The 23,043-nt window shown below is 45.3% G+C and overlaps 3 protein-coding genes across 3 annotated transcripts; 1 reads left to right on the forward strand and 2 right to left on the reverse strand.

The window, feature by feature from the left end:
• Positions 1-1,790: 1,790 nt before the first annotated feature.
• On the reverse strand, positions 1,791-9,590 carry apbb3 (amyloid beta (A4) precursor protein-binding, family B, member 3; the record flags this gene model as incomplete). The annotated part of the gene is made up of 12 exons (XM_083889093.1): positions 9,533-9,590; positions 8,217-8,386; positions 7,602-7,657; positions 7,469-7,517; positions 6,900-7,049; positions 5,784-5,911; positions 5,337-5,457; positions 4,045-4,129; positions 2,926-3,009; positions 2,455-2,570; positions 2,146-2,325; positions 1,791-2,039 (listed from the first exon to the last, which is right to left on the reverse strand). The coding sequence occupies exons 1-12, from the start codon at positions 9,579-9,581 to the stop codon at positions 1,791-1,793; spliced, it is 1,437 nt and encodes a 478-aa protein (XP_083745219.1). The 5' UTR covers positions 9,582-9,590.
• Positions 9,591-11,098: 1,508 nt separating this feature from the next.
• On the forward strand, positions 11,099-15,374 carry LOC310927886 (uncharacterized protein). The gene is made up of 9 exons (XM_083890294.1): positions 11,099-11,138; positions 12,270-12,485; positions 12,747-12,885; positions 13,805-13,947; positions 14,019-14,071; positions 14,191-14,315; positions 14,399-14,506; positions 14,582-14,791; positions 14,877-15,374. The coding sequence occupies exons 2-9, from the start codon at positions 12,271-12,273 to the stop codon at positions 15,213-15,215; spliced, it is 1,332 nt and encodes a 443-aa protein (XP_083746420.1). The 5' UTR covers positions 11,099-11,138; position 12,270; the 3' UTR covers positions 15,216-15,374.
• A 1,405-nt stretch (positions 15,375-16,779) lies between these two features.
• Positions 16,780-19,506, reverse strand: LOC310927402 (P2Y purinoceptor 3; the record flags this gene model as incomplete). Its single annotated transcript, XM_083889696.1, has 2 exons — positions 16,780-17,713; positions 19,046-19,506. 2 exons carry the CDS (start codon positions 19,504-19,506, stop codon positions 16,780-16,782), a joined length of 1,395 nt encoding a protein of 464 aa, XP_083745822.1.
• Positions 19,507-23,043: the final 3,537 nt, after the last annotated feature.

Genomic DNA, 23,043 nt, shown 5'->3' on the forward strand with positions numbered 1-23,043 from the left:
AAAAACTGCAAAGAATTTCCACATACACATGAATGGGGAAATGACCGAAAAAACCATCAGGACCCCGTCCACTTTGGAGCGTCACAGTGTCGTCAAACTTTAATGCAGAGACGTGGTTGAAACTTTAAACTGATCACAATACTTTGGACTTTTATCACCTAAATTAGAGTTTTTATTTCTATTACAGTTTTTACACAATCACTGTTTAAGTTTTGTACTTTTTGTTCAGATCTTATAGTGAGTGTGTGAGTGGCACATAATAAATAATGAGAAAAACCTCTACACAAACTCTTCTCCCGCCCACAATTTCCAACCTACACTGATCATTTTGACACCAAAACGTTGCTCTGGTCGTTGCTAACCCTGTGTGTTGTTTTCATTCTCATAAGACTTGTAGTTTTTCTTAAAATCACCTAAAAGCACAGAGAGTTCTGCTCAAACCTCCCATTGACTTCCATGTTAAAACTCGTAAAAAATGAAAACGAGGGTGATTTTAAAAGTGTCGTTTCTCTGTCGATTCACACGCGTTTATCACAAATGTAAACGTGGGAGTTCCTGAAAGCCTCGTGACGCTCACAAAACAAACCCTTACTCTGCGTCATCCACCGATACGAAATACGACGACTTTAAAACACGCCGTTTTATCTGTTTCTGGCGTTTGTGCTGCGTTCACTGACCAGCGGCCTGCGAGGAGTTCAGGGGAAACTGTTGAGATCGTTACAGTGACGTTTGCAGTGTAAACGCCTGCTTCCTGTTTGTGTAAACGCCTATTTCCTGTTTGTGTAAATGCCTGCTTCCTGTTTGTGTGAACGCCTGCTTCCTTTTTCTTCCTGTTTGTATAAACGCCTGCTTCCTGTTTGTATGAACGCCTGCTTCCTGTTTGTGTGAACGCCTGCTTCCTGTTTCTTCCTGTTTGTATAAATGCCTGCTTCCTGTTTGTATAAACGCCTGCTTCCTGTTTGTGTGAACACCTGCTTCCTGTTTCTTCCTGTTTGTGTAAACGCCTGCTTCCTGTTTGTGTCTTTTCCCGTTTACTCCTCTTTTCAAATGTACGGAAGAGGGTTAGGGTCAAATCGGGTGAAATAAGGTCGGAGAAAATATATTTGTTTTGTCATGAAACTTTATTATTATTTTTATTATTATTATTATTATTATTATGACTTAAGTCGTATAGTAACATTACGTTACTTACGTTACATTTTACGCAAACAGCTGTCACCATGGAAACCTGTCATGTGACACAGACATGTCCACTCTGGACATGGACAGACATCACGTCAAGTGTGGACATGTCTGTGTCCAGTGTGGACAGATATGTCCAGTGTGGACACAGACATGTCCAGTATTGGACACGGACATCATGTCGAGTGTGGACATGTCTGTGTCCAGTGTGGACACGGACATCACGTCCACTGTGGACATGTCTGTCCACACATGTCCAGTGGACATGTCCAGTGTGGACACAGACACAGTGGAGTCTAAAGGTGTTTTTAATGTAGTCTCAGTTGAACTTAAGGCTTTTCCTTTGACTAAAGTCATATTTCAGATATTTTGAGGACACGTGTCCTTTTGTCTCATCTGTCCCGGTGAAATCACGGTCACTGGATCACTGGATCTGATCCAGGACTATGTCCAGGTTCTGGTTTTGCGATGAACCTGCATCTCCAGGACCAGGTTCACCTGAGTTCAGACAGGTGGGATTCCGGCTCCCACCAGCAGGAGGCGATGCAATCAGCGCCACAGGTTCAGTGTCGGAGTCCCCACCTCTGCCGATGGCCCCGCCTCCACCATTAGGAGGTGGCTGTCTGTTTGTTGCGAAGCGTCTCGAAAAACGCCATCATGCCCTTCCTCGCGCTGCCGTTAGCCTTCGTGATCCGTGGCATTATCGCTGTGGAGCTGCTGCTGCTAACGTCGCGGTAACGTGACGGAAAGGCGGCGCTGTCCATGGAGTTAGCTCGCTTGACCTTTGACGGGTTCGCACGCCGCGACTTGGACCTCGGAGGTGGAGTCTGGGCCACGAGACACTTCTGATACTGGACCTGAGGGAGAAAGTTTAACCATGAGACGTCCAACGTGGACACAAGCGGAGTGAGGACACAGTCGGGGGACAGACGGGCGTCTCACAGGCGTCTCACGGCGTCTCACCATGCAGGCGGCCTGCACGGCCTCAGAGATGATGCCGGCGTCCGGCTCGCACCAGAACACGTGACACTCGAACTGCTGCGTGCCGCCGTCCACGATCACGGCGAAGGTGTGGCTGTCGTGGCCGACGCCCAGAAAAGTCAGGAAGCGCACCTGACACTCCCAGAACGGCTCCTCCCCTTCCTGTCAGGGTCAGGTGACACAGATGAGTGTGTGTGTGTGTGTGTGTGTGTGTGTGTGTGTGTGTGTGTGTGTGTGTGTGTGTGTGTGTGTGTGTGTGTGTGTGTGTGTGTGTGTGTGTGTGTGTGTTACCTGTCCTCTCCACAGTGACAGAACGTTATCAGTGACGTGGATCACTGTGGGCTCCCAGTCGTCTCTGTCTGTGGAGTTCATGATGCTCTCAATGGCTCTGTTTAACACCTCCATACCTGTGACACACACACACACACACACACACACACACACAGACACACACACACGACACTTGACATTGACTCATCAGAACTCTAATAGACATGTTTCTATAGTTTAGTGTTGATGACGCCTGAATATGTGAGATTATCAAGTGAGATTATCAAGTATGTTCACGTGAGATTATCAACTGAGTTCAAGTGACATTAGGTGATATTATCAGATGTGATTATCAGATTGTGATTATCAAGTGAGATTATCAGGTGAGTTCAAGTGATATTATCAAGTGAGTTCAGGTGAGATTATCAGGTGAGTTCAAGTGAGATCATGGAGTGAGATTATCAGGTGAGATTATGTGAGGTTCTGTCTTACCCATGGCTCTGGACACCGGCAGGTTACCAATATACTGAACCTCAAACTTCTGGACCTGCTTCTGCACTGCCTCCAGAAACTCAACTGCAGCAACAATAAAGAGCCAATCAGAGAACAGCAGAGATGATGTCAGAGAACAGCAGAGATGATGTCAGAGAAGAGCAGTGGTGATGTCAGAGAACAGCAGAGGTGATGATGTCAGAGAACAGCAGTGATGATGATGTCAGAGATCAGCAGAGGTGATGATGTCAGAGAACAGCAGAGATGATGTCAGAGATCAGCAGTAATGATGATGTCAGAGAACAGCAGAGGTGATGATGTCAGAGAACAGCAGAGGTGATGATGTCAGAGAACAGCAGTGATGATGTCAGAGAACAGCAGAGGTGATGATGTCAGAGAACAGCAGTGATGATGTCAGAGATCAGCAGAGGTGATGATGTCAGAGATCAGCAGAGGTGATGATGATGTCAGAGATCAGCAGTGATGATGATGTCAGAGATCAGCAGTGATGATGATGTCAGAGATCAGCAGTGATGATGATGTCAGAGATCAGCAGAGATGATGATGTCAGAGAACAGCAGTGATGATGTCAGAGAACAGCAGAGATGATGATGTCAGAGATCAGCAGAGATGATGATGTCAGAGATCAGCAGAGATGATGTCAGAGAACAGCAGTGATGATGTCAGAGAACAGCAGAGATGATGATGTCAGAGATCAGCAGAGATGATGATGTCAGAGATCAGCAGAGATGATGATGTCAGAGATCAGCAGAGATGATGTCAGAGAACAGCAGTGATGATGATGTCAGAGAACAGCAGTGGTGATGTCAGAGATCAGCAGTGATGATGATGTCAGAGAACAGCAGAGGTGATGATGTCAGAGATCAGCAGTGATGATGTCAGAGAACAGCAGTGATGATGATGTCAGAGAACAGCAGTGATGATGTCAGAGATCAGCAGTGATGATGTCAGAGAACAGCAGAGGTGATGATGTCAGAGATCAGCAGAGGTGATGATGTCAGAGATCAGCAGAGGTGATGATGTCAGAGATCAGCAGAGGTGATGATGTCAGAGAACAGCAGTGATGATGATGTCAGCGATCAGCAGAGGTGAGTAAACCTTGTCTGGGCAGGTCTTCAGGTGAGATGCTTTCCATGGTCAGTGAGCGAGTCGACCTCATCAGAGACTTCTCTGACATCATCATCTGCAGACCAAGGTCACAAGGTCAGATCAGTGACTGACAGGACTATGTAGCATGTAGCATGCTAACACACCTGAGACCACACCATGGATGTATAATATGAACTGGATAGAGCTCCGCCCCCTCTGCCTTGAAGACAATTTTTGCATGGTGGCCACTGTGGGTACTGCAACAAAAAATCCCATGGAGCCCAAAAAGCAATTTTCCCATTGACCGCAATAGTAAAAGAGACGCGCCTAAAAGTGTCCACAGGACACCTCAAGACATGGACACGGGTTTTTATAAATCTTTATATTATATATTTTCAATTCATGGAGTTTCATGTTTGAAAAACATTCCTAAAGGCCATAAAAAGCCCAGACAAATCTTATTTCTCAGAGTGACGTCACAGCTGTGTACGAGCACGGCCAAGCGCGGTCATGTGGCGTCTCGGGGACGGCGCCGCTGTCAGTGAACCGTACGATATGAAAACTTTATGAGAAATGTGAATAAATGAAGACAATGAGGGGTTTTCCGTTTACATTTTTAAAATATTATGACAAAGCAGGTTTTAGTTGTTTATTCGGCGCTCATTAACATTTATTTTCAAACGTATTATCGATGTATTAACGAGCTGCTGTGTGGATTCATTGAGGAGAGGAGACTCAATGAATCCACCACAATGTTCAGTCCCGGACATCGAGACACTGATGAAGGTGTGGACTGTGGAGCTGTGATCGACAAAAACAACATGATTCCTGTAACACATATAAAGTAATAGTCACGGTCCTTACCCAAATAAACCATTTTTATTGATCGTTTTAATCTTTAACTCCGTCATTGTACTTTTCAGCTTCACTATATTCACTTCGCTATCGTTAGTTTTGCATTTATTTACAAATCCATGGTTTAAAGCCGAAGTTAACGTGATATCGGTATTCATGAAAACCGCTAGCTCACGTCATTAGCGTACTCCCATCATGCCTTTCGCTGTTCATGTACGCGCCGAGCAAGTCGATAACGCGGACGGCTCGTTCACATAGCCGAGAGGAATGATGGTAGTGACACTACTGCGCATGCTCTATGGGCCCCATAACCCGGAAAAATAAACGCGGAAGTCAAAAACTTTTTTGGCATATGCGCTGGGTGAGCAGCTTCATAGGAATGAACGGAAGCGAAGGGGCGGAGCTCTATCCAGTTCATATTATACATCCATGACACACACACACACACTGACCTTGGAGCACATGTGGTGCAGAGCGGTGGCGATGGCTTTAGCCGGAGTGTTGCAGCGAAACACGTGACACTTTAGCATACAGCTGTCTTTGTCTCCAGCCACGAAGGCAAAGTCTCTGAGGACACACACACACACACACACAGGTTGACCATGAGTCCATTCATGTCCTGGAGACAAAATGTGACGATTGTCCTCAGTACACTGTAATTACCCTGACATACGTGTGTGTGTGTGTGTGTGCGTGCATGCGTGCGTGCGTGTGTGTGTGTGTGTTACCTGTCCCTGCCCAGGTGAAGGGGGAGGGGCGTGTTAGAGGAAACAGAACAAAGTGAAAGTGTTAGTGCAAACACACACAAACACACACACACGTGTAAACAAAGACAAAACAACAACAGAAACTATGAGAGAGAGGGGGGGGGGGGAGGCGTGTGATTGGTTTACCTGCCGTTGTTGCAGCCCACTCCCCACACACGGATGTTTATGATTGGCTGACTGTGGAGGGGGGTGTGGTCTAAAGGGTCCAACAGGGTCAGAGTGTCTTTCTTCAGGACGAGCATCATCTCCTGACCCTGCACACAGACATAACCAGATCCTGAAAATCAGATCTCAACCAGATCCTGAAAGACATTAAATCAGATCTAAACCAGATCCTGGAAGGCTCTAAATCAGATCTCAACCAGATCCTGAAAGGCCCTAAATCAGATCTAAACCAGATCCTGAAAGGCCAATCAGATCCCAACCAGATCCTGAAAGGCTAATCAGATCTAAACCAGATCCTGGAAGGCTAATTAGATCCAAGCCAGACCCTGAAAGGCTCTAAATCAGATCTCAACCACTTCCTGAAAGGCTCTAAATCAGATCCTGAAAGGCTCTAAATCAGATCTAAACCAGATCCTGGAAGGCTCTAAATCAGATCTCAACCAGATCCTGAAAGGCTAATCAGATCCCGACCAGATCCTAAAAGGCTAATCCGATCTAAACCAGATCCTGGAAGGCTAATTAGATCTAAGCCAAATCCTAAAAGGCTCTAAATCAGATCTCAACCACATCCTGAAAGGCTCTAAATCAGATCCTGAAAGGCTCTTAATCAGATCTCAACCAGGTGCTGAAAGGCTCTAGATCAGATCTCAACCAGATCCTGAAAGGCCCTAAATCAGATCTAAACCAGATCGTGACTCGATGCAGTCTTGACTGGTCATGAACCAAATCCTGAAGGAGGTAAAACCAGACCAGGACAGTCTGGAAAGGTTTGAAACCAACTCTTTAACCAACATGCAGTCTAAACAGGTTTCAACCCAGAATCAGATCTTCACCAGACCCCAGAGGTCTCACAAGATTCTTATGATCTAAACCAGGTCATCCAAGGCTGGTACAAACCAGATCCTGACAGATTAAACTCGTCTAAACCAGATTGTGCTAGGGACTGGTCTTTAACGATTGGGACAGTGTGGATTAGTCTAAACAACATCCTGAAAGTTTAAAATAATATAAACCAGATCCTCCTGCTGGTGTAGAAGACTCAGTTTGTGGTGGACTGATGTGGATCAGGTGTCTCACCTCCCCCCACGCTCCCTGCCGGTCTCTCTGCTCGGGGCCGCTGCAGTGAGACAGCTGCTGGATTACGTTACTGACAGCAAGACTGCTGCGTCCTGGAGACAGGTCTTCCTCCTCCACCTGCAGCCAGCCCAGGGATCGCACCGCAAAACACTGACAGACAGAGGGAGACAGTGAGACAGGTGAAAGCAGGACACCGGGTGAGATTAAGGTCACTTAGAAAAAAGAGAGAGTGAGATTAAGTCAGATTAATGCTCCATTCATATCAAACTGGTTGAGCAGCCGATGCTAGGACGCAGACACTTCCTGTTTATGATGCTCATCGCAGGTTGTTTTGAAACACTTGAAATTCCTGAAATATCGAAACCAGATTCTGACCGTTTAAATTGGTCTTAAAGTGATTGGACTGCTCAGAACCAGATTGCGATAATTCCATTTATCTTTCAGTCATTCCTGAACGAGTCGACCATTTAACATCATCTTAGTCCATAAAACTAAAGCTTGATATGGTCTGACTGAAGCAGGACATTTCAGGGACAGAGTCTTGTTTTTGGTGACGTTAACGTCGTCACCTTGGAGTCAGGGTCGTGGTTGGTCAGATAATCTTCGTGCCATGAAGACCTGAGAAAAACAAAAACACAATCGTGTGAACGCTTTGGTCCAAGGTGTCCCTGAATTAAAGGTGAACGTAAAGGTTTGTGATACCTGTCGTCAGTTGGACCGTCCGTCTGTTTGCTGGAGTCCTCCTGTCCAGCTTCCTCCTGTCGAGACAGAAATATGCTAATCTGAGCGAAGTTAGCAAACTCAGGCTAAGTGGGATACTAGACCAAGTATTGTTTACATGTTCTGAACAATTCTATCATGGTCTAAATAGTTCCAACCATTTCTAACCCACTCTCGGGTTCTCTTTGTTTTGTCCTGGTTCTAACCTGGTTCAACATATTCCAACTCTGTCCTGTCCTAACCCGAGATGTTCTCATAACCTGTTCCAATATTCTAACCCGTTCTAGGCCTGTTACATTCTCGCTCTAACCTGTCATTCTAATGTGTTCTAACCCGCTTTAGCCCAGTCCAAAGCATTCCAAGCAATAACGTCATGTTCTAACCTTTCGCCAATGTGTTCTAAACCACTGTGGATCATGGACGTGTTCCACCGTTCACACTGAATGTAACCCGTTCTAAGTCTTCACTTGTGCTAACCTGTTCTAGCCCAGTCTAAAACACATTCTACCTTGTTCTAGTAACTTGTTGCTAACATGTTCTAAACCAGAGTGGTTCGTGGACATGTTCTAACGTGCGTTCTAAGCTGTTCTAAATGACTCTAACCTGTGCATCGGGGGCCTGTGGCGTCCCTGTGACACTGGGGTGTTGCCACTGGGTGGTGCCGGTGGGAACATGCCAGTAGTATGTTCCTGTGGAGTCTTTGATGGTTCTCCAGCCAGAGGGGAGGTCCGAGTCCAGCAACAGGTTCTGGTCAGTCCAGATGTTGTCTGCGGAGACAGAAATGGTCAAACATATGTCCCCCACAATGCTGTTAGCATCCCCGCCTGACAGCACACAAGCTCCGCCTCCTCAGTCCGTCTGTTGAGATAATGTCTCTGATAATGTCCCCCTTGGACAAAAAAGGACAAAGTGAAAAATCGGGGAAAGAAACTGCTGAAGAAGCCGAGTGGTTTTAGAAGAAGAAACGGGAGAGTTTCTGAATTATTAATAAAGCCACAGAGACACAAACGGCTGAATCAGCTGATCTGGAGAGAGCGATATGACGGGAAGGACTTGGACGGATCGATACGCTGACGATCAGAGACAAAGACAGCAACGGAAGTCCACTTCTCTCAGGCTGATCAGTCTCTCATTTCAGAGAACTGAATCAGAAACAGTCAACCTCATCACTGTCCTCACTAATGTCCTCAATAATGTCCTCAGCGTCCTCGTCCACCAATGACACTGATGAAGGTCATTGTCTCTCCAGTTCCTCAGGAAAGACCAGACTGAAGCCTTTGAATCCTTCAAATTCAGGATTCAGTTAAATTTAGGTTTAAACAGTTTGCGTTTACATCTGTTTACATCAGCTAACACCTGCTAACATCTTCTAACAACTGTAAACACCTGCTAACATCTGCAAACACCTACTAACAACTGCTGTAAACATAAGCTAACAACTGTAAACACATGAGTATGAGCCTGTATGAGCACTAGTTGAAAATCTGTCTTCACATCTGTCTTCACATCTGTCTTCACGTCCGTTTTCAAACCAAATCAACGGAGTGGGAATCGCTATTCAGGGCTAATTTTTAGGCGTGACCAATTGACATAGCCTCTGTGTGGAATTGGACTGACCTACAACCAATCTGTGGTTGTTGTTGTTGTTGTTGTCGTTCAGTAGCTAAGGCGTTCGAGGATCAAGAATCAAGAATTTTTATTGTCATTATGGGGACATAACAAAATTATGCAGTGACTTTAAGCTAACCATAACTTCAAAGGGGTTGTTAGCATTGTGTGTGTGTTTGTGTGTGTGTGTGTGTGTGTGTGTGTGTGTGTGTGTGTGTGTGTGTGTGTGTGTGTGTGTGTGTGTGTGTGTGTGTGTGTGTGTGTGTGTGTGTGTGTGTGTGTGTGTGTGTGGTTTTGTTTCTCACCTTCATAGTTGACGAGGATGATGGCCAACATGTAATCTTTGCCCATCATGGCTCCGCCCTCCAATCTGTGTGTTATAATCGGCTGATCTCACACACACACACACACACACACACAGTGTGACAAATGTTAAATGTCCTCTCTCTCTCTGTCCGTCTGTGTCTCTCAGTGTCTCTCGTCCATCACTTCTTCTCTCTCTGTCTGATGCAGGATGCTATTTTCCTCCTCCTCCTCGTGATGATGTCATCACTCCCCCTCCCTCTCTCACTCTCTGCCTCGCTCTCTCTGCACTGTAAAAACATGGCAGTAAAATCAGAGGAGGTTTGTTGTCGTTTAGCATTGATGACATCATCATCTGTCACATGACTAATAATAATAATAATAATAATAAACAATGTTAAAATATATATATTAAATTTTATTATATGCCACCTAATCGTTTGGGTCCTTAAATAAATGTGTTGCCACAATCACCTGTGGACTGTGAGCATGCCAGCCCAAAGTTAGCCACGCTAGAATCAGGCGGCTGACCAACGATGAGCGGAGAGTTTTTTTTGAGGAGTCGCGAGTCAGAGGCTAATCATGTTTAACTAGAACAAGACAAAGTCACGGAGACTACGCAACAAAGAAAGACATGCTAATAGTAGCACTGTAGCCCTGGTACGGGTGCTGGATACTGCAGTATGCAGTACTCTGTAGAGCTCTACAGTTTAATATACTCTGTCTGCAGTACTCTGTAGAGCTGTACAGTTTACTATACTCTGTCTGCAGTACTCTACATTGGATATACTCTGTCTGCAGTACTCTGTAGAGCTCTACAGTTTACTATACTCTGTCTGCAGTACTCTACAGTGGACTATACTCTGTCTGCAGTACTCTGTAGAGCTTAACAGTGGACTATGTCTACAGTACTCTGTAGAGCTCTACAGTTTACTCTACTCTGTCTGCAGTACTCTGTAGAGCTTTACAGTTTACTTTACTCTGTCTGCAGTACTCTACATTGGATATACTCTGTCTGCAGTACTCTGTAGAGCTTTACAGTGGACTATGTCTGCAGTACTGTGTAGTGCTCTACAGTTTACTCTACTCTGTCTGGAGTACTCTGTAGAGCTTTACAGTTTACTATACTCTGTCTGCAGTACTATGTAGAGCTTTACAGTTTACTATACTCTGTCTGCAGTACTCTGTAGAGCTCTACTGGAGTTCGCTTTATTTCTTCACCTAGAGACACAGTGGAGTTCTGTAAACTCAGATAGTCTGGAGTTCTTTCTGCTGAGACACTGATCTAGAATCACATGTGTTTCTTTGAAAGAACTCGTGTTGTTCTTTTCTTCCTAAATCAATAAAAACAAAAACTAATAGAGGACAAATGGTGTGTCTGTCTCTGAGGATCACTCATTCATGTCAAAATACAGGAGCACAGAGTGAACCACTAGGTGGCGATGATGTGATGATGGTGCTCGGCCTGATAACCGGAAGTCGTCGCACTTTGCACACGCGCAGAGCGAATCAAGTTTCCGGTCACAGATCGAGTCTCAAAATGGCGGCTCTTCCTCCGGAGTCTCTGCGGCGTTTCCTGCCTTAACAGCGGCGGAGGAGAAACAGACGGTAACGACGCTGTTGTCGGTCATTAACGACGATAAACTCTCACTTCAGACACGGAACAAGCTACTGAGCTAACAAGCTAAAGTTCGTTGTGTGTCGGTGTGAGCATGCGCAGTGAAGCAGTATTGTCGGTCGATGTTGACTTCATTAAAAATATCAAAGTTTTTAAAGTTTTTGTGGAGTTGGTTTGCGCGGCTTTGTTTAAACGTCCACGAGCAGTTTTAGTTTGAGTTAAAAGTCAAGGTTGGGGTGGATTAAATTATATTGAATTAATGATTAATCTGACAAAACGTATTTAAAAAAAAACACACACACAACAGTCATAGAAAAAGCTCCCAAACTGCATGAATTAGGAGATTTAAATCAGGATTTTTGAGACAGTGAAGAGCTCTACAGTGGACTGTACTGCAGACTGTATAGTACTTTAGAGCTCTACAGAGTACTTTAGACAGAGGATAGTCCACTGTAGAGCTCTACAGAGTACTGCAGACAGTATAGTACTTTAGAGCTCTACAGAGTACTGTAGATAGAGTATAGTCCACTGTAAGGCTCTACAGAGTACTGTATTCTGTCTACAGTACTGTGTAGAGCTCTACAGTTTACTGTATTATGTCGGCAGTACTCTGTAGAGCTCTACAGTGTACTATACTCTGTCTGCAGTACTCTGTAGAGCTCTACAGTGGACTATACTCTGTCTAAAGTACTCTGTAGAGCTTTACAGTCTACAGTACTCTACAGTGTACTGTATGCTGTTTGCAGTACTCTGTAGAGCTTTACAGTTTACTCTACTCTGTCTGCAGTACTCTGTAGAGCTCTACAGATTAATATACTCTGCGGTACTCTGTAGAGCTCTACAGTTTATGTATTCTGTCTACAGTACTCTGAAGAGCTCTACAGTGGACTATACTCCATCTACAGTACTCTGTAGAGCTTTACAGTTTACTCTACTCTGTCTGCAGTACTTTGTAGAGCTCTACAGATTAATATACTCTCCGGTACTCTGTAGAGCTCTACAGTTTATGTATTCTGTCTACAGTACTCTGTAGAGCTCTCCAGTGGACTTTACTCTCTCATTTCAAACACACAGGTCTTTTAAGAACAGAAAAAGCTAAGTTAACGTCTTGTCTCTCTCAGGATGGCGAGGATGCTGCGGGTGGCCGTGGTCGGGGCTGGAGCTGCAGGACTCTGTGCAGCCAGACACGTCCTGTCTCGTCCAAACAGCTTCACTCATCCAGTCGTGTTTGAGCTCAGCGACGGCGTCGGCGGCACCTGGTGTTACGACGAGCGAGTGAGCACTCACGACGACGACGACAGGCGGCTGGTCCATAGCAGCATGTACAGAAACCTCAGGTGTGAGCGTTTTTACGCTGTGCATTCACAAGTTTACCGTTGTATTACCTGAATTAATGAACTTATGTCAATACAGACGATTACAGTTTACTGAATTGGTCAAACGCAACATTTTTTTTAAAAGTACGGCTATAGAGGGCGCTAGCATTGACGTCAAGGATGTAGTGAATTAGTAACATGGGTAGACCTGAAGGCTCCACCCATTTAGCTTAACAAATTTACGGTTGAGCATAAATATATTCTTCTGTCTAACTTTGACAGAACCAACCTGCCCAAAGAGGTCATGATGTTTCCCGATTTCCCCTTTGACCCTCAGCTCGGCAGCTTCCTGTCTCACCGAGAGGTGCAGAAGTACCTGCTGAGATACTGTCAGAGCCACGGCATCCAGCAGCACATCAGGGTGAGTCACCTGACCGAGCTGTCTGAGTTTAACATAAGCTGTACACAAATGTAGGATGTTCTATAGTACTATGGAGAGCTCTAATGTGTACTATACTCTGTCTGTAGAGCTCTACAGAGTACTATAGACATAATATTCCGCTGTGGAGCTCTAATGTGTACTATACTCTGTCTATAGTACTCTCCTAGAGCTCTACTGTACTGTACTCTGTCTATAATACTCTCCTAGAGCTCTACTGTGTACTGTACTCTGTCTATAGTACTCTCGTAGAGCTCTACGGTGGACTATACTCTGTTGAAAGTACTCTGTAGAGCTCTACAGTGTACTATACTCTGTCTATAGTACTCTCCTAAAGCTCCACACTGTATTTTACTCTGTCAATAGTATAATAGTAAATGTATCCGTCTGTCAGTGTACTATACTCTGTTGAAAGTACTCTGTAGAGCTATGCAGTGTACTATACTATGTCTTTACTACTCTTTAGAGCTCTACAATGTACTATACTATGTCTTTACTACTTTGTAGAGCTCTGCAGTGTACTATACTATGTCTTTACTTATCTTTAGAGCTTTACAGTGTACTATACTATGACTTTACTAGTCTTTAGAGCTCTACAGTGTACTATACTATGTCTCTACTATTGTGAGCTCTACAGTGTACTATACTGTCTTAACTACTCTGTAGAGCTCTACCGTGCTCTCTAGGAGCTCTACAGTCGACTATACTCTGTCTATAGTACTCTGTAGCACTCGACAGTAGAGTTATACTATGTATACAGTACTCTGTACAGCTGGACAGTGGAATATTCTCTGTATACAGTACTCTGTAGAGCACTGCAGTATTCTTGATAAGGTTAAATGAATAAGATAATTCACATTTCTGATTTCCGGTTAACGTCTTCTCTGTGACTCTCCCGCAGTTCAACACCGTGGTGGAAAACGTCAAATCTGTTGCTGTGGCGGCGGAGGACGGTGGCGAGAAGACCGTGTGGGAGGTGACCTCATCGGGAGCGGCGGGTTGTCGGAAGACCGAGACGTTTGACTCGGTCTTCGTCTGCTCGGGGTAAGATTGTGACGTCGATAACGATTCCTTTTTTTTGTCGTTTACGTCCGCTGTTCTTTGTGTTTGTTTAGACACTACTCTGACCCACACGTGCCCAAAATACCAGGGATACACAACTTTAAAGGTACAGTGCGTGTGTTCTTCTACTTATCCTGTTAGCCGTTTGATCGGCCGAGTCATTTGTAGAGCATCTATATGCTAAGCTAGGCTAAAGCTGACATCTGCACTTGCTGTGTTTTGTAGGCAAAGTGCTGCACAGTCACTCGTACCGGTTTGCCGAGCCGTTCTTGGGACAGTCGGTCGTCGTCCTGGGAGCCAAAGCGTCGGGATTGGACATTTCCTTTGAACTGGCTGAAGTCGGCGCCGAGGTGCGACCTGCGTCTCTGTCCTCAAACATGGCGTCGCGTCGTCTTCCGCTTTAATTCTCTTGACGGCGTCTCTCTGTGTCCAGGTGACGCTGAGTCATCGCGGTCCTCGTCTCGCCATCCCGCTCCCCGCGCGCATTCGCCAGTCCAGTACGGTGGTGGCCATCGAGGACGACGGCAGGATTCGCTTCCAGGTGACGAGACTTTGACGGCTCCGCTCCTTTTTTTTGTCCGAACTTCGTCTTGATTTCCCAACGTTCCCGTTAAAGGACGGCTCGGTGGGCGTGGCGGACGTCCTCATGTTCTGCACCGGCTACAACTTCAGCTTCCCCTTCCTGGACGCGGATCGGCTGGGTCTGGACATCCAGGACCACTCGGTGTCGCCGCTCTACCACTTCCTGTTTCCTCCCGCCTTCCCGTCGCTCGTCTTCATCGGCCTCTGTAAACTCATCTGTCCTTTCCCCAACTTCCACTGCCAGGTGAGTCTTTGCGCTTTAACGTCTGGGTCGTCCTCCACGTCCAGCGTTCAGCGTTCAGCTAGTCCGTCACCTGTCCCCCCCGCAGGTCCAGTTCGCTCTGGCGGTGTTGGACGGCTCCGTTGCTTTACCGCCTCGGCCACAGATGGAGGACGAGGTTCTGCGGGAGCTACGGGAGAAGCTTGAGCGCGGAGTCCAGCGGCGCCACCTGCTGGTGATGCAGGACACTCAGTGGGATTACTGCCAGATGCTAGCTCGCGCCGCCGGCTTTGCGCCGCTGCCCCCGGTCGTCTGCAGTCTCTACAAGGAAGTGTGGCGCCAGCGACAGATTCACCCTCAGAACTATCGCAGACTCAACTACAGACTGCTGAGCGACTCGGAGTGGAGTCTGAGCCACGGAGAAACGTCCGATGTTCTACAAGTTTAAATTGACCAAATCCTCTGAGCTAATGAGACTTTTTTTTTATTTTTTTTATTTAACATTTAACTACTTTTGGATGATTAATACATGGAAATGATTTATGACCAGAAATGATTTATATGATGCATGAACAGAAAGTGTCTTCATTACAAGACAATAAACTAAATTAAGCACTTTTGTGGAACTGATGAGTTACTAAGATCGAGCACACTCTTGGTCTCGTCTACTATGTCTTAAGAATGTGTTTGCGTCTTTATTTCACTGTTAAACTGAAGTTTGTAAACCGCTCGCTCTCCCACACCAAACCCCATAGAGAAAATCAGCAATTTTAACGTCACAGCACACAGAAGTTAACAGGAGTTGTTGATCCACTGCTGCCTCCATCACTAAGTTATAATGTCTGATTTTGTAAAATTCGGCTTTTAAAATTCTTCACTCACACTTTCCTCAGTGACACAAAGTGACCACAGGAGGCAGCACTAGACCAGCAGCTCCTGTGTCCCTGTGAGCTAAAACCACTGATTTTCTCTATGGGGTTTGGTGTGGGAGAGTGAGTGGTTTCCTGTTAGAAAAGTCTGTCAAACAGTGAGATAGAGACGCAAACATGTTCTTAAAGAAATCACAGACTTAACACATTTCAAGCCCAAAGGTGTAATTTGTGCGTAATCCCCGAGGATATAAAACAAATAATCTCCGAGACATGTTTGGTGAATGAATTACAGCTTCATTTTATTTCCCGTTATTTAAAACTCGTACACATCAATGTGGACCAGAATGTTGGAAAAAACGGTGCAAAAGTGGTCTCGGTTCAATTTGCAACTTAACCAAAAATATTGATAATCCAACGACTGCCACCTGACTCTTTAAAGCTGTAGTATGCGACTTTTCATCGTCGCGGCATGGATGAGAAAAGTTTCTCGTTCAGCAGTTTGACAGAATACATGCTTCTCGTCTCCGCCCGACCCTGCTCTGCTGCTGTATACGCACAACCGCTCCCTCAGTCGGGTCCGATAGTTTTGTGCGACGGAGGCCGTCAACAAATAACGTCACATTGTTTCTGTTCACGACGACTTGGTCGAGCCCTAAGAGCCAGTCCCCCTACTGGTGGAGCTGTGAATGTCAGGAAATGTGTAAAAACTGACCTAAAAACAAACAAATACATTTTCTGAGGACAGTAAATTCACATAATCGCGTGATGATATAATAACTAATAACCAGGCTCAACCGTTCCATTCTTTGGCACCCTTCCCCTGGGGTGCCAGAGTACTATCGTGGGTGGCTAACAGAAGAACGCTCGCTCTATTCTCATAAAAACTATGACAAAAAGCTGCTGGGCGTCCCCCATTGTTGTCCGTTGTGTGCCGTTCCACATCGTTCATTGTTGTCGCGCTGGTGCGACGTCGTGCTACGCGGCCTTCGGGCACAGCCCACACTCCGCCTGCCAAGTTAAACGCAAGCCTGACCCAGAACTTTACCGTACCGGACCATATCATGATGGAAACACAGAATTACAGAGCAGATGTCGTCAGTTTTGTTCGCGTAAGTCCGTGAAACGACTTATAAAAACGTCTTAGAGGATGACTCTGGAAGACTTGGACTCGTTCTCCATGTGCACTTCCCTTTCAACCTTCTCTGCCGCCTCCTGGTCGTCCTCCCCCATAGTCTCCTTCTTCAGGAGCTTCAATGGCCACCAGAGGGAGCCACTCCGGTGGTCTCGACGGACAGTTTTTTGTGCAGGCCAGCAGCAGGGGACGCCTCCTGCAGGCCAGCAGCAGGGGGCGCCCTTATCTCCCGTCAGGAAGTAGAGGAGGGCGTTGAGCCAGGCGTTGCAGGAGGCTAGCGGCCGCGTGACCTTGTAGCAGATGGAGACCGTCTTCATGACGGTGCAGCCTCCGAGCTGCCCGCGCCGCAGCAGCAGGAACAGTGTCCGCGTCACGTGGAAGGGCAAAAAGCAGAGCGCGAACAGCAGCGTGATGGTCACGATGGTCTTGATGGATTTCCGCCGCCGCCGGATGTAGTGCGAGTACTGCGAGCCGGAGATGGAGACAGAGGTTCTTTCCCGATCACTTACGCCCACTGTTGCTCCGTCGCCCGCGTAACAGTCGTCGCCGCCCGCTATCGAGCTGGGAGGAGAGCGCAGGGTCTGAAATATGGTCCTGACCACCTGAGAGTAGCACCACGCGATGATGACGAAGGGCACGAAGAAGCCCAGCAGGTGGAGGACGATGCCGTACGGTACGTAGTCTGCAAACTCCTGATCGATGGCGTCGTCCCAGCAGTTCATGTATCCTTCCCCGTCCTGTTCCGCTGTCCCATTCCCGCCGTCTCCTTCAGATCCAGGGAGTCTTTTGCCGCCGCCACGCCTGACGTAGCCCGTCTGCGCGAACCTGAAGATGGGGCAGGTGAGAATGAAAACTACCACCCACACCAACGCGCAGGTCGCCTTCACCACCCGCCTGCTCTCCAGAGTGATCGTCCTCATCGGGTGACAAATCCCCAAGTATCTGTGGAGGACAACCAGTGGTAAGTTAGAATTCGTCTCTTAAAACACATGAAATGGAAGGATTTGATCAGACCACATGGATTTTAGGCGGTATGCCCGTTTGCCAAACAAGTGGCTCTCAGTTCCGTTCACACAATACGACGCAAATCCGTCCATCCTCTACCACTTTATCCTTCCACATGGGCTGAAAGGCGGAGGTCATACTCTGGAGAGATGCCAGTCCATCACAGGGACATGTATAGAGACAGACAACCATTCACACACAATTTGGAGTCCCTGCTCGAAAATGACATGCCCAAACTAAATAGAGTACATCTCTTGTACTCTGGAGATTCCATCTGGAGAGGTGTACGTTTCACTGTAGATGCCACTGTGTCAGAGTAAATGTACATGGAACACAGCATAACTGGATGAATAAGGATTTTTTTTCTCTCGCCTAAAAAAATATTGCATTTAAAGCAAATATCACCTTTAAAAAATGCAGTAGGAGCTTAAAAACAAATGGAGGTCATGTAACAACATGTGGACATGAGCTGTTCAAAGTCTGATGCTGCTGAAATGAAGCAGAGTGAAATTACAGAGGTTTTAGTAAAGCTTGGCACCATCTGTGCCATTTGAGATTTCTTATGTACCAAATTATCAATAACCCATTTAATTTTATTTATTATATATATGTTAAAAAGAGGGCCCACGGTTGGTGTAGTGGTTAGCACTCTTGCCTTTGCAGCAAGAAGACCCAGGTTCCTGGGTTCGAGGCCCGTTTGGGACAACTTCGGAACAAGGGCCTTTCTGCAAGGAGTTTGCATGTTCTCCCCGTGTGTGCGTGGGTTTTCTCCAGGTTCTCCGGCTTCCTCCCACAGTCCAAAAACATGCGATATGGGGATTAGGTGAATTGGTCACTCTAAATTGACCGTAGGTGTGAGAGTGTGAGTGAATGGTTGTTTGTCTCTATATGTGGCTCTGTGATGGACCGGCGAACTGTCCAGGGTGTACCCCACCTATCGCCCAATGGCAGCTGAGATAGGCACAGCACCCCCCGCGACCCTCTGGTGGAGGATAAAGAGGTAGAAAATGGATGGATGGATGTTAAAAAAATCTAAAAAAAAAGTATGATAACTGGCTGTAAATCGATGCTCCCTGTGCGGTGCGTAATTACAACTCTGTGACTCTTCAGTTACCAACCGCGTAGCTCCTTACAACGCAAATATATTCCTCAAATTTAAGTCCCACGGTGACCACGGTCCCTTCAGGTTTGGTGTGACCGCACCACGAGTTCGATTCTGTTTTCGGTTGCCTCGATCACCCAAACTGCCGGGAGATGTGAGCGTCCTACCTGTGCACAGAGATGCAGGTGAGGAAGAAGATGGAGCAGTAGAGGTTGAAGTAGAAGAGGAAGCGCACTAAGCGGCACATGAAGTCGCCGAACACCCAGCTGTCCCTCATCACGTAGCTCGCCACCAGGAACGGCAGCGACAGTCCGTACATCAGGTCCGTGGTGGCCAGGTTCACCATGTAGATCAGCGACGTGTTCCAGCGCCGGCCGCCGGCACCGCCACCGCAGCAGCCGCGGTGGCGGCGGCAGGAGCGCAGCAGCACCACCGAGTTGAGCGTGAGGCTGAAGAGGAACGTCAGCGAGTAGCAGACGGGCAGGAAGACGTACTTGTAGGATTCGTCGATGCTGCAGGACGAGCGTTGCAGAGACGAGGCGGGCAGGGCGCCAGAGGTGTTGGCGCGGTTAGCGTCCACCGCTAACGAGGCGTCCGGAGTGACACCGGAGACTTGATTTAATCCCATGATGGACCTTTGAAGGCTATTTACAGCAGAGCAGGATCATCTCAGCTTCTTCGCCTTCAAGACGTCTCACTGGGGATTCCGTCATTTGTGCGTCGTCCGGTCTGTCCCTGCGTCCGTCCTCCAGTCTGTCCCTGCGTCCGTCCACAGTTCCTGTCACAGAGACAGAAAACACGTTTGTCATTAGCCTGGAAAAGCTGCTTGAGAATGTGCCGTCAGTGTTTCGCTGATGTCGACTTTGTTTCCGCTCAATTAGCTCGTGGATCATTAGCCAAGCTTTCCGGAAACCTGACGCCGCTTGTTGTAGCTTTGTCCGTGTCTTTGGAAGCAAAAAGTGTCAAATAATCATGCGTCAGTTTTTGTTTAACGAGTTGAGACGAGACGACCAACGCGAGACCGACTTCGTTTGCCTTTTGTTCTTCTGACCGAGCAAGTGTTTATACAAACTAACTTCTGCATAAATGAATATAATGTATTCTACACTTTATATAATAAATATAAGGTTTTATACAAACCACGTTTTCTGTCAACTATATGCAACGCAAATTGAATTTGTTAGCAAACTAATTTTCCAAAAACTTTATTTAAAATACAAATTAATGAAAATTCCGAAAGTTTTATACAAACCAACTTCTACATAAATGAATGTGATATATAATAATAATATATAAACCAAATTTTCTGTGAACCATGACAATTTTTTTTTTTTACAAAACCAAAAATTAATGAAAACAAATTTTTAATTTGTGGATATTAAAACATATATATAATAAAAATAAGTTTTCAACTCAACTTTTATACAAACCAAAAATAATTTCTTGAAACTATATTCAATATAACTCATTTCACACAAACTTACAAAAAAGCATTTACACAACAAAAAAATTAATGAAAGCAAATGTTTTAAATGCATGGATATTTAAAAAAAATTAAATAAGTAAAAATACAAACCAAACCTTTTTATAACTTTTATACAAACCAAATGTTTAACGACTACTAGCAGCTAATTTTACAAAAACTTTATTTAAAAAAACACAAATGAATGAAAACTACTGATACAAACTTATCTCACAATACATATTTTTCTTTACAAACTAAATTTATTTTAGAAACTATATTTTACCAAACTGTTAAAAAAATACTTTAAAGAAAAACACTTTATAATTTTTTCAAAATGTACTACATTTACAACTAAACTGTAAACAAAAGTAAGCAGATTTTATGTCAACTCAGATTTGTTTACACAATATTTTTCACCGTTAAAATTGAGTCTGTATTTTTCATGACGTCTGGACCTCCCACGCTCAGATCTTTCGGGCTTTACCTGCACTCGTCTTCCCGTCCTCGTCCTCGTCGTCTGAGAAGTGACTATTTTGGGGGTCTGCTCGGTCTCTCGGGGGCTTCTCCTTCTTCTCCACTGACCTTCAGCTGCTCTGTAAATAATTGATCAGCGTTCATTCAGTCAGAACTGCAGGAATGAAACCCAATACAGGACTGCAGAGACAATAACCAGCAACAGCATAAGCAGCAGCAGCAGTTTACTTTACATTTAAATACAAACCAGGGTTGATCCTTTACAAAGTAAAACCAATAACCAACGATGAGGTCTAAAACAATAAGAAAACATCCAATAATAATGGATTCTCACGCTGAAGTGAAGGAGAAAAAATAAATTAAAAAAAAAACAAGAAAAAGTAAGCAAATAAAGGTGAATGTTCCCAAAGTCTGGAAAAGACAGGAAGTGAAATGAAATGGCAGCATTTCAGAATAAATGCGTCTATAATTGAGGATAAAGAAAGAACTCACGTGTGTGTCTGTCCTCGCTCTGCTGCTCGTTATCTGAGTGAACACATGAACACAGCTGCTCCTCCTCCTCCTCCTCCATCATCGCCGTCGTTCAACGACATCCACTCTGATTCATGTCCACTTTGTCTTTTTCCAACACACACACACACACACACAGATTCTTGTACTTGCTTCATACTGAGGACCGGGTAAAAGTGCTGACAAAGTGAGGACCAGCATTTCCACTTTATAAATCAACACAATTACAAACATCTACTTCATGAATGACGTCTATAAAGAACTACTGGGCGCAGTACCATAAAATGTCTTTAGGTGGAGCCCCAGAGCAAAGAGTGTGTGAAAAACCAAATGTATTTTTGTACCAAATTGAGGAGCTCTGTTAAAAACAAAGTATACCATGTTTACAACCTAAGGAAGTGATTTCAATGAAAAATGACCTCACTTTGTTGGTTAAAAACCCCTCACTGGTCCTCAGTGTGCCGCAAGTACAAGAACACACACACACAGGCGTGTACGGCGTGAACAAACAGCAGAGGTTTGAACAAACACAAGCGTTCACTCGCATCTTTAAAATCTTACGTCTGTGGCTTTAACGGTCGTTTCTGCGTGGATTAACGAGCATAAAAAAACTGTGCTCTGTGGCGCCCCCCTGAGGCCAAACGTGGATGGACAAAAGCCAAGCGTACGTTGCGCCGAATTTCACGGAAACTTGGCGGTAACTTCGTCACAAGACGACGATAAATTCGTCCGGCGGGACCACGGCCTCAACTCAACAGGAAGTCGGCCATTTTGAGTTTGGCGTCCATATTAGCGATCTGCACACTTCGTGACTAAACAAACTCATGATATATGTACATATAAATTGTGTACATATGTGTACATGGATATGTGTATATATTAGTGCTGTCAAACGTTAACGTGTCAGTGGCGTTTAACGGCATCAACGCTAACGCACAACGCATTTCCATGACGACTCGTGTGACGTCATGTTTACGTGACTCCCGATTGTTAAAATTAGTCTCTAAAGTAACGCTAAACTTTAAAAACAGAGGCACACATATGCAGTACACAGGTACGCTAGTATTTTTTAGCGCTGCTCTTTTCCTTTAATAAACATACCGCTCCAGTTCAACTGTAGGTGCGCTAACGGTGCTAACGGCGCTAAATGAGCTAACTGGTAAACGGTGCCTGGACTCTGGTGTTGCGGTATGTTAACACACGTTAATGTGCGTTAACCTATTGCACAGAACTAGTATATACTATATGTATATATATATATGTATATATGTATACGTGTGTGTATATGTGTATATATGTATTTATGTATGTATATATATAAACTATAATTAGTATCAGAGTCAATGAGAGACAACTAAGTTTGCAGATACAAGCGTTTTAGCTGGAAATATAAGACAATTAATGCATTTCAGTGGCGCTAACAGTTTAGCTAGCATAATGAATGCGTATATTAGCATTGAAAAGTGTCCGACTCGTCATTTTACCACAGAAAACTATGATCAGTGTCAGAGTCATCAGGTCCGGATCAGTGAGCGATAACGGTTTAGCTAACATGAATCTACGTCAGTCCTTTTGATAATTTGCTAATTGTTCTTGTTGTGTCTCAAAGATTCTTTATTAAATGTGTGTTGTTGTGGTTTTTTTTTTTTACTTCAGACAATGTCGTCACTAGCTACACGAGCGATGCTACGTTAGCAGCAAACTTATGTTAGCGAC

This window comes from Microchirus variegatus, assembly GCF_963457635.1.
Source record: "Microchirus variegatus genome assembly, chromosome: 5".
Taxonomy (NCBI): domain Eukaryota; kingdom Metazoa; phylum Chordata; class Actinopteri; order Pleuronectiformes; family Soleidae; genus Microchirus; species Microchirus variegatus.